Below are 11,277 nucleotides of genomic sequence, written 5' to 3'. Positions count from 1 at the left end.
TTTGTTTGCTCCCCCTCCTCGGAGCGTCTCTGCAGACTCCTTTCACCCGCTGCCCTCCTGCGGGCGGGCTCTGAGGCCGAGCGCCGGACGGCTTTACCGCACGATAAAGAAGCCCGGGGCGGGCAGCGCAGCGGGGAGGGGGCCCGGCGCTCGGCCCCGGGGCAGGACCGCAGCCCTCCCGCCTCCGCCTGGCAGGAGCCCTGCCCAGCAGGGTCGCGGTCCAACGCTGTTCCCTTCGGGGGTTTGGACGCTGAGCGCAAACTGACGCAAAAAAGGGGCAAACCCCCGAGTCCTGATCGCGTTCCGTAAAACGCTTTCCTTTGATCCGATCCAATCGGCAGCGTCTCTCTTCCTGCAAGCCACTATAGGTATGCTTTGGCCAAGAGGTCAGAAATGATTGATTAATTCAGTATGTATGCTAACACCTGAGCGATACTAATAATTATTATTGCAGGCCTGGGCCAGATCTCATAGGTAAGAAGCACTAGGTGTCTGTTAAATATCGCTGTGGGGATGGGAAAGAATTGTTTTGCTCTGGTAAGCTCTATTATTTTTTTTAATTCGTATTTTTTAAAGAAAAATACACCTTTTGGTGAATTGAAGAGAAGAACAGGAAACCATTCCTCAACGCGGTTCCTCAAAATGGGTGTCTGCTAGCAGCCCTGCCGTCCCCTTGAGTGCCTCTGTCCCCGCCCGGTGCCCGCGGCCAAGCCACGTGCGGCACGCCACGGAGAAGCTGTGGGCGTGTTGAACGGCTAGCGCCTTTTCCTGATAACATAGCTCAACGTTTCCTTTTTTTCCGAATCTGAAACCTAAGCCCGAATTCCCCCAAAACTTCACAGAAAGCAGTGCAAGCACAGCTGCTGGCGACGGCCAGCAGATGGGCGAGCACCCTTTGCACACTACCATACACCCATTTTGGAGCATCCACGTTGACTGCCGGGGTCCGTCCCCCCCCCCAAGAATTTCAAAATTTTGCTTGTTTTGCTCTCGGTTATTGATGCACGCCCAAAGGGTAATCATGCCAAGCCGAACGTGCCAGTGTCACTAGAGAAACGGCCCCAGGCCGTTCTCTCCTACGAAGGGAACTCTGCCCCCCACCCCATCACCCGTGCCCAGACTCCCGGGAAACTGAAGTCAGATCCCATTTGCAGACTGGGGTCGGCACGCGTGGGCTCTCAGACGGGTGGTCCAGGTGAGTGCCGAGCTGAGCTTGGCGCGCCGCGGCCCCCCCCCCCCCCCCCCAGGCTCCGGCGGGACCGGGTGCTGGGAGCCCTTGGGACCGGCCCGTGAGCTCACGGGGATGCAGGGGTGCGTGCCCGCGCCTCGGCTCGCCCCGGGCGGATCGTGGTGTGCTGAACGCGTTGGTGCTGCCGCGGTGTTTGCTCAGTGTGCTGTTCCTTTCAGGTACTCCTGCCCTGCTAAACGCTTCAACGGAGGCTCTGCCAACCATGCAATTAAGTAATGCATCCCTTGCCTTCCGTCCAAGTAGCTAGTTTCCAGAGCTGTACTCGCTTTTCCTGGTCGAGCTGTGTGTGTCCGTACCACGCGCAAACCTCCTCTCGTTCCTAACGTAGAAAAACCGTAGGGAAGGGAAAGGGTCGGCCTTGCGCGCCCGCGGCGCAGGGTTTCTTATTCTGCTGCAGCGTTTGTTCAGCCCGGCGCAGCCTCGCAGATAGGATTCCTGCAGCGCTGGGAATCGCCGGGCAAACTGCTGTACAGCTGCGCGTGTGCGTACGTATGCACGCACGCACGCACGTGCCCAAAGACGCATACAGGTCTGTGCATACAGGCGGCCGTGTGCGGCGACTGTAATAACCCGCTTACCCTAAATCGGCACGCCTGTATCCCGGGCCCCTCAGGTGCCTTGCGGTCTTTCTGCTTTGCTCGAGAGTGTCGATACGCCTCTGGTAAAGCAGGGAACAATCAAGAAGGACCCATTGTGGCCTTCGCGTCGGGTTTGATTAACTAATCAAAACCTGATTAGCACCTTTGTTCGAGGGGGATGCTGATGAATCAATTGCTATTGATTGTGAGTGGGGCTCCATTTTCGAGCAGAGAGGCGTCTGAAGAAACAACCGATAAACACTGAGCACCTGTCATAGTGATTAAATTTATTAAAACAAAGCGCATTATTTTTTATGAAGCGATCTTGAAACGGGTCACTGAAGGGGAGCTTATCGATTGAAGAAGGACGAACTCCTCGAGTTTCTCTGGCTTAAACGAGACCAAATTCAATTACAACGCGACAAACGGGTTAACGCTACTCTTTAGCAGTCCATCAATAAATTAGAGTAGGGGTAGCACGCTTTAATGCCGCGCTATAGTAATGAATGACATTACTGCTCATCCTCTCGTACCCAGGCAGTGATTTCTGTCCTCCCACACCGTGGATAAGTGTTCTGTAGTGTTTCTGCAGTAACGACAGCCTGTTCTTCCCCCAGCCCTGCCCACCAGCAGCCCCCGCCAACCCCAACTTCTCGTGCTGCTCCACCCTTCCGAAAACGTCATTCCACAAAAGGATTAACCGCAAGTTCAGTGGGGAAATGTTAGCGCTGGCTTTGAGTTTCCTACCTCGTAGCAGAGAGGAATGGTTGGCTCATCGGTTTTTCGGAAGCACGCAAGTGACTTCAGGCCATTAGCACCGAAATGGTGACCAGCGGCGACTGTGGGAGCTCCAGTCACGGCGGCCTGTTAATTATTTAATAAACTAAACTTTAACAAGAGTTAAAGTCGGGAATTCTTCAGAGAAAGCGATTTAGGTTTTCTTTTCCCCTACCGTGATGCAGATGTTACGTTAACGTCCTGGGAGGTAGCTGTCACGGGTGTGTGTGTATACACTCACATTAGGCGCGCACACAAACTCCGCCCGCCTTGTCCGGCGTCAATGGCTTGAAATAAATTTTCACCAAGAAATAGAAGATAAAGTTTTGCGGGGGTGCAGCAGTAAATCCAAGTATGCCAAAGTTAACATCTATACTATGTTTTCACAAAAATCTCCATCAGTTTTCTGCCTTTACAGCACAAACGCGTGTAGAACGAGTTCAGGGCCGTTCAGAGATACCCCGAACGTGTCGCAGACCGTTGGCCTGCCGAAGGTAAAGCAGGGAGGAAGATGAGGAGCAAGGACAGGAGACGGGAGCTCCCACGCAGCAGGCGCCAGACCAAAACGGGCACCTTCCCGAGCGAACACGGGAAAGGCTACGTCTCCGAGTGCCGCGCTTAGTATCACAGCTCTGGTACTGAGAGATGGAGAGCCTTAATGGGAAACGGTGCTGGAAGCACACAGGGCAAGCGGCGAGAGATGCTCTTTGAAGTAGCGGTGGCGATGGGAAGGCTGGGTGCTGAGCTCAGCCCCGGACCCGGGCTGCTCTGGCGCTGGGGAGGAGCCCCTGCCTTCGGGCACTCGAGGGTGCTTGTGCGGGCAGAGGGCTCCCTGTCCCAAAGGTGATCCCAGACCTGGCTTTTCGAGCTTCACGGGGCCCAGTTCTGAGAACCCGGTGAGCGCTGAAGTTAAAAATTAAGAAGTGGTTTGCTCCTAATAGGTCTGAAGCTTTTAGAGCGGGTATAATAGAGATTTAAAATACTAGCTAGTAAAGTCAGCCAGGTCCAATCTAGTCTTCCTCTTAATCTTGAGATGCTGCCGCTTACTAAAAGAGTGGAAGCTGGAATACGTGTGTGTATACCGAGAGAGGTGTATATTTTTTTTTAAAGCCTCGTTAAAAAGAGAATCGAATGGAACCTTTTTATTGAGTAGCTGGGAGGAGAAAAGTCTTCCATCTGCTAAGCCTTGCTGTAAGTGCTTGACCGACGTTGTTGGGACGCTGCTATTAAAATCTGCCAGCTCTTTTTCATGCTCTTGAGACAGTCCACAGAAAGCTATTTTTAAACAGTTACCTCTGCAAAAACGTTAGAAAACTTGAGATCGTGAACACGTTTATTTTTTAAAAAGTGTCTCCCATTGCATAAAAAACCCACCACCCATAACTAAGAAGCTGCGGGTTTAAAACGCGCATGTTAGTTGGCAATACTTACGTGGAAGATAACCAGCTAAACGTCTGCTACGTGTTGCTCCCGACGCTCAGAATAAGTTCTGTTAGTACGGCGGCAAGTAGGAAGCAGTCAAAAATGCCTTTTTTTTTTCTGCCTACGTTGTCGTTTCACGAATTGCACTTTCTGTTTAAAGGAAGACTTCAGGGTTCGCGTTCCACGCAGTAGAATCTCTTTTTTTGTTGATTACGTGAGCGGTTGGTTACAAGAAGACGCAAAAACTGATTCACAGCTGCCAAAGTCTCCTCCTGGCCAGAATTTGGAACGGGTCTACGGTGCTCTCTGCTGCTGTCTATGGAGCTGCATCTCGTGCAGACGAGCTCAGCGCTACGTCAGATGAAGTTACGGCATCCCTCTAACGCAGGGCACAACCATACCGGTCTCTCGGGGGAGGCATCACAGCAGCTTAAGAGAAAAATTGCTTTTTTTTCGGCATACATTCACTTTTTGCAAGCGGATCGTACCCTTATGGCTGCAGTTTTCCTTTAAGGTGCTTTGGTGTCGTGCAAAGCACCACCCCACGAAATGGGGTTCGGCTGAGGTGCAAAGTAGCTGCAGCGTAGGCACGTAGGTGTGCACGTTGGTCACAACATGCAGCCATGTCTGCACCTTCCCTTGCCCTTCCCTCCCTCCTCCCGCTCCCACCCGCAAAAAAAACCACGAGCAAACCAGAAGCGTAACTGCAACAGGAAAATTCTGACTATTCGATTTAAAGGCCGGCATGCTCCAATATATATTAACATCTTAATGGGAAAGCTCTGCATGTATACATTTACTACTCTCTGACAAGAGGGAATTAAATGTCAGAAGGATTTGTAGCATCTATAATTGAATTGGTGCTGAGAAAAGCAAATCTTAGGGAAGAATAACATATTAGGATTAGCAAATAATGTGGCATTTTGTCAGTTCCTGCCATCTCGTCTGTTCCCTCTTCAGTAATAAAGTTGTGATTTCTTTTTTAATCATAGATATGAAGCGGGAATAGCTTTTGTGAATCGGAGACAGCATTTCGAAGCAGATTCCGGTTTCTAAGGTCAAGTCTCTCTCTCTTGGCACAAATTTGGGGGATGACTCCTGGCTCCGTAGACCGGACGCGTTCTTTTAATTACCCAAGACATAACGAGTGACAGGAAATGAAACGGCCGCTCTCGTGCTGGTGGCCTACGAATCGATTTGCTTGGAGCGGTGTCTAAAATTGCTGGAGACGGGGTCCGTCGGCTGTCAGCCGCCGGCTTTGCCTTGCCTTCTGCGCTGGAGGGCGGGACTGGCTTGGCCTTGGGTAACTGCGTTGGAGCATACGGACCTGGATGGGATGTTGGAAGTTGAGGCGGAGAAGAGGTGTTGGAAGGAGGGGTATCTAGCAAAGGGAACGGCCTCACGCTGGAATAGCTGGAAGATCCGTCACTGGAGGGTTTTATTTCGGAGCTGGAGGAAGAAAGCAGGGTTGGCAGTGCTGCAGGCATCGCTGACCTTGCCGTGGGGATCGTGCTCCCTGGCCTCTCGAGGTGTCCTGGGTTTACTTTCCCGTTTAGAAAGAAGGAAAAGACACACGAGAGGCCTGAAGGATTTTCAAAAATCTGAATTTTTCTTAAAGATTGCAAGTAGGTTATCTTTGGAGAGCAAATCGATGCAACACGGAAAAGATAGGAGGCGGATTTTATTTTGATAAGCGTAAGCGTTTTAATGCCTCTACATGCGGCGTGTTTATTTTAAGGCAGACCGTCCGCCTGTTTCACCTGCAGAGACAAGTTTAGGACGTTGCTGCAGGCCCCAGGAGCCGGCAGGCTCTCGCTCCCTGTCGCTGACAAGCCGTGCCACGACCCCAGCCTGCCGCAGGCTGCGTCGGTGCCGCAGCGTCCCTCTGGCCCGTAGAGTAGCCCTTAGGTCAGGAATTGTCACGAGCGAGGGTGGGCAAGCGAATAGGTTCCGTCGTTGGGTAGCGCCGCTGCGACTTGACGAATGCGTGCGGCGCTGCTGGGGAATCGGCCCCCCCGCGCGTTTGCAGTGGGACACCAAGAGCCGTTCCCTTCGCCTGCTAATCTGGTACAAGCGTAAACGCGGTGCCTCGCAGGCGAAGAGCGCGCTCTCGGCCGCCTCGCAGACTTGCTATCGGACGGTTCGCAACCGGTAGACATCCTCAGAAGGTGTTTGGTTTTAACGTAGCGTGTAAGCTTGAAGGTGCACTACTTAGCCACGCACACGATAAAATAAACTTGCGGCGGGCACTTCGCAGAGGTCTTTTTTAACAGAAATAATTAAGAAAAACGGCCCTGCGTGTCCCAATAGACGAAATTGTACTTAACAAAGTGTTCTGGCCCGAACGGTTCGCCGTGCTTTATGGAAAAGCCCCTTCTCGGGGAGCCGCCCTCTCCCCGGCTCTCGACCTGACTGCAAATTGAAGGGAAGCCGTGACGGATGTCAGGCGCGAGGCTTTGGCACGGCTTCGAGTAACCCTGCAGGTGTGGGTCGGTGTGACGGCACGGAGGCTGCCGCTGCCGGGATGAGCGCACCAAGGGTTTGTCTTTCCAGAACTTTAATTTATGGTGATGCAGCAAAAATGCCTCTTGATGCAAAATCCTGCTCGAAGCACGTTACAGAGCCGTAACTCAGTGTGTTTGTTCTCCTCAGCTGTTCCAGATGTCAGCGAGACATTCATCCTCCCAGTCCGGGATGCTGCTGTCTCCTCCTTAGTGCAGCCGAGCGGAACTGGGTGCTAAGTTTCTTAAAAAAAAAAAAATAAAATAAATGGAGTGGAGCTTGCCTAAAGCAGCTGCTCCGGCGGATGAGCCGGGTTTGGTTGCTTTACGGAGAGTAAGTCCTTAAAGGCCCGCGTTAGCCGAGCTAAAAGCCGCAGTGAGGAGGCTGTATTCGAGCGGTGGGTACCCGGAACACCCAGGAGAACACCCGGGATTGCTGATTTTTTTTTTTCCCCCAGCTGCTGCTGTCCCGGGCAGACAACGGGGTCTTTGCCCAGGCGAGGTGGTCTGCTTGGCACCCCGCTGCGCCTCCCCGGGCGCCTTTCCCGTCGGCAAGCAGGGAAGTTCTGCTGCTCCCGCTTTTAGAAGTTACTCGAAGGAACCCTCGAAGGGTTTTTTTTCTTAAATTGTTTTAATTAAAAGGCGCTTTATAGTCCTCTCAGTCACGAGTTATTTACTTAGGTCCCTCAGTCCTTAATCTTGGAGCAGAATTGGAAATATCGATAGAAAGCGTAAATCCCGGGCTGCTGCTCGAAAGCTTTGTATCGGGTTTCAGCTCAAAAGAGCACCATTACCTTTAGCTGTCACGGATCTGTACGCTTGATCGATAAACTTCAAATATTATTAGAGGTGGAGGCTTCAGAGATTTGCTCTGTTCTTTGGAGGGAGACGGAGATAAATCTTTCTTAAAAATTGACTTGCATTTGCACTCTCAGTCTTCCCGGTAAAATGCATTTCTCTTAGGTGTCTGGGCAACTGCATGCAGGACAGATTTATAGGCCATGTGCTTCTTGTAGTGAAAGATTTAAATGGTAAATCCTTCACATATGACTTCACAAATCATGTAAAGTTAAAAGATTTTTACCGTTTCTGTTGCTGCTGTGCTTAAATTGTAAGGTATGGCCGGTAAATCATTTTAATGGAGGTGTCGGGCTTGACTCAATAAAAAAAAGAGACAATGGTTTAGCTTCTATTCCAAAATGTTAATGTATTAATCAACGGGAGAATAATTGTTTTTTACTACGTGATAAATCTCGGTTGCCATTAGGATTGCAGTGAGGGTTGATGTAGCTGCATTCTTAAATTAAAGTTGTTTACACTGCTATACATTCATTTTACACGGCCATAGCTCATTCTGGGTTCATTTCGGAGTTGTTCCTCCGCCAAATAAGTCATTCCTCTCCCGGGTGACGGCGTCCTGAGGGAGAGGCGCTTACAGAAGAAAACTAATTGCACGGCGAGGAGTTAAATAAATGAAACGAAGCAGCTGGGGGCACCGCACAATTATTGCTCGCTCTCTGCTTTTGAGGAGGTTTTTATAGTTTGGGTTAGGAGTTTTGTGTCTCCAGACATCGAGAACGGCATCGAACAGGAAAGGTTGTGTTCAATGACGTAATCTTGCTGGCCTGGGGGAGAGGATGGTTGCAAACGCGCTTACCGTGCTGGGTTGGTGGGTTTTTTTGGTCAAGGAGCTTTTTGGGCTGAAGTTGAAATGTTCTCAACAGGGATGTTTCTCCAGAGCTAATGATTAATATTCCCGCATTGTACTGCTCTTCCCTGTGCCCCCATCCCCCGGGGAGGTTCAAATTTGGGGAGGATTCGAGGGCAATTTCCCAAAACACGTACCCACCAACAACTCCACCTCTCCTCCCCTCTCCTCTCCCTCTCCTCCCTCTCCCAGCTGTCTTCCACGTGCGTAGTCGTAGTGCTGCTGCTTATAGCGGGAAACACCTTGCAAGTTGAGCCGCCAGATCAGTTCGGCTTTGGGCAAAGTTCCTCCGCCCGAACTCATCTGTCTAGATAGCTCCGTGCTTCACCCCTCTTCCTTTTGAGAGCGCAAGGGTGGCTTTTCCCATCCTGAGAGCAGCTGCAGCCAAACCCTTCGGAGCGCATCGTAATAAGTCCCGAATTCTTATTCCTCTTCTGATCTCAACAGATTCTCGTGCAGGTGAGGAAGGGGCAATACGGAGCGTGGACCATGCGGTGGTTGGCGGCGTCGTGGCCGTGGTCGTGTTTGCAATGCTTTGCCTGCTCATCATTTTAGGGCGATATTTTGCCAGACATAAAGGTAAGACAAAGACCGAAACTGGAAAACGAGAGGACTTGGCACGTGTTTCCCCTTGCTCGTGATGTTGTTCTGTCTGACGCGAGAGACCCCCCCCTTGTTGCTCTGGAAGGATGTCTCCTGAAGGGCCTTTGAAATGGGAAAAGGAGGAAGGCTGGAGCAGCCCGTCGATGTTCCGGGCACCCGGGGCTCCGGACAGTGGTTTACCCCAGACGCAGACCCTACCCGACCTGCCAGCGCTAAGGCCTGCAGGTGTTGGTACCACTGGAGGCACTGTCCCTTCCACGGCATCGTAGCAGCAGGATACCTGACAAACGAGCTGTATTCTCTTTCTGGAGCAGCAGTTCCCGTCATGGGGCACGCTGAGCTCTTCTCGAAGCGCTCCATCGCCCACAGTACCTCCCGTTACAGTCCCAGGTAGCAGAGGTAATTACGGTGTGTACCGATGCACAGAGCCACGCCAGCTCGGCTCGCCCCCGAAGCTGGCAGCCAGCACGTCGGCACAGAGGTTGAAACTGAAATTTGGAAGTCCCTCTACAAAACCCAGCTGACCTGAGCCGATACGTAGGTGCCACGCTCTCTTGCTTTTGTGGTTCATGTGCAAACCAGTCCATTTTGGGAACTCGTTACAACTTCCAGAGCAAATCTAAACCCACACGCAACATTGTGAGCGTTCCTCTGTACAGATGTTTGTACAAAAGGATTTAATGTTAACCGGGTTTTATTTGGAAAAGCAGAGAGAGAATGAGAGGCCGGTTACGACCACAGCTGGGATGGAGTGAATAATGTTGAGAAGAGAGGAGAAGGGGGGGGGAGGGGGCCTAAAGCGCATTAGGGGAGAGAGAAAGTGGAGATGAAAGATTTGCCTCCCTTAAGTAAAGCGTGTAAAACGCAATTTTACCGATATTTGTGTGCTTCTGAGAGGGGGAAATAGCTGTGACCGCATTTCTTTTCCGAGTAAGACACTGCAGAGAGCGACGCGCCGTCGCGTTTCAGAGCAGGGACGGCGGTGCCCGGTGCGTGGTCGGCCCTGGGGATCTCCAGCGGCAGGGCAGGAGCAGGGAGCTCCCGCACCGGGCGGCGTCAGCCTTGCTTGTTGCCGGCACTGGTTTTTCACGCCGCAGCCTGGTATTTTCACGCTTTACGGAGGCTAAATGCCCAGCTCCTATTAAAGCGAAAGGGGGGTTGCTCATCTGGATGCCTGGGGCAGGACTGGAAGAAGCCCTGCCCCGATGTCGTCGGGTCTGTGGCGCGGTCTTGCTGGTGAACAGCATCTCGGCTGCTCAGTCCCTCGCGTTCAGCCTCCGGTTCTTTCCCGGTGGCGTGGTTTTTTCCCCCTTCTGCTCGCGGCTCCGTCGCTCGCTCTCTTAGCACCTTGCAGAGACCTGCGACGAGTCACGCAACCTCCCGCTTCCCTTTCAGGTACTTACTTCACTCACGAAGCCAAAGGAGCAGACGATGCGGCCGACGCAGACACAGCCATCATCAATGCAGAAGGAGGACAAAACAACTCCGAAGAAAAGAAAGAGTACTTCATCTAGAGCAGCCTTGGTTTCTATGAGGTGTCCAACCGTGGACGGTTACTACTGGCCCTATTTAAACGCTAAAGAGACAGTGATATTGGAAGTTGCAACCAGCTTGTGTCTTTTTTTAAAGAAAAAAAAGCAAATGGGTGGAGAGTCGTCAGGCTGGGAGGGTCCGGGATTTGCTGTGTAAAAATATTCCTCGTAAAGTACACTCTGCTGTTCGACACCTCAGTTTGTTTGGGTTTTCTTTTTTTGGCCAAGTCCAGCTTGGATTTAGTTTAGTGAAGTCATTTGCAGAAGATTCTGTGCCTTGTTTAATTTCTGTTCGTTCGGGTCGGGGGGGAGGCTGGGAAGAAGAGGGGCTTCTGTGCGTTAGTTCCCTTCGGGTTTCTGTGGCTCTTCGTTTCCCCTTTCCTGTTCTGTTTCTGGAGTTGCCTGCTGGGACCCCTTGGAGTAGGTGGGTTTCTTTCAAGGTGTTCCTCTTTCTTTTTCTCTTCACCGTTTTCCGTTTAGAACTCGAGCTCATCGGAGGAGAACCAGCACATTTTAGATTTCGTAGTTCGGTGTGCCCATGTCCCATTCCCTCTTATCGTCGTGAAGGCTTGGGATACGCAAACGGCGAGAACCTGTTTGTGGCTGCCCCGTGTTTCAGGTGCTTTCGGTGGTGGCGACTAGGAAATAGGCTGGAGCTCGGCAAAGGCGCTGCTCGGCCGCGGGGAAGCAGGACCCCAGGGGGGCTGGGGGGGGCGGGGGGGGAACTTCGGCTCTGGCCCTTCGCCTTGCAGACCGCTCCGTCCCGCTCCCCTGGCTGGGCCGGCCTCTCCCCGGTTTGCTAGAGAAGGCAAAGCCCTCCCGGGGTGCGGGGCTGCGAGCGCCCGGCTTTTGTCGTCCTCTCCCCTCCTTTTGCAGCCGCGGGACGCGGCGGGTGGGGAGGTGCCGC

General features: G+C 52.2%; 1 protein-coding gene across 1 annotated transcript in view; it reads left to right on the top strand.

Moving 5' to 3' along the window:
• The window catches only part of CADM1 (cell adhesion molecule 1), a 314,581-nt gene extending 304,018 nt beyond the window's left edge, over nt 1–10,563 (top strand). The window contains exons 13-14 of the mRNA XM_019470503.1: nt 8,683–8,814; nt 10,234–10,563. Coding sequence (XP_019326048.1) covers nt 8,683–8,814; nt 10,234–10,352 — 251 coding nt within the window. The 3' untranslated portion in view covers nt 10,353–10,563. The remainder of the gene's footprint in view (nt 1–8,682; nt 8,815–10,233) is intronic.
• Nucleotides 10,564–11,277: the final 714 nt, after the last annotated feature.

The sequence above is a fragment of the Aptenodytes forsteri genome, unplaced genomic scaffold (assembly GCF_000699145.1).
Source record: "Aptenodytes forsteri isolate BGI_AS27 unplaced genomic scaffold, ASM69914v1 Scaffold187, whole genome shotgun sequence".
In the NCBI taxonomy this organism is placed as follows: Eukaryota; Metazoa; Chordata; class Aves; order Sphenisciformes; family Spheniscidae; genus Aptenodytes; species Aptenodytes forsteri.
This window is presented reverse-complemented; position numbering and strand designations above follow the sequence as displayed.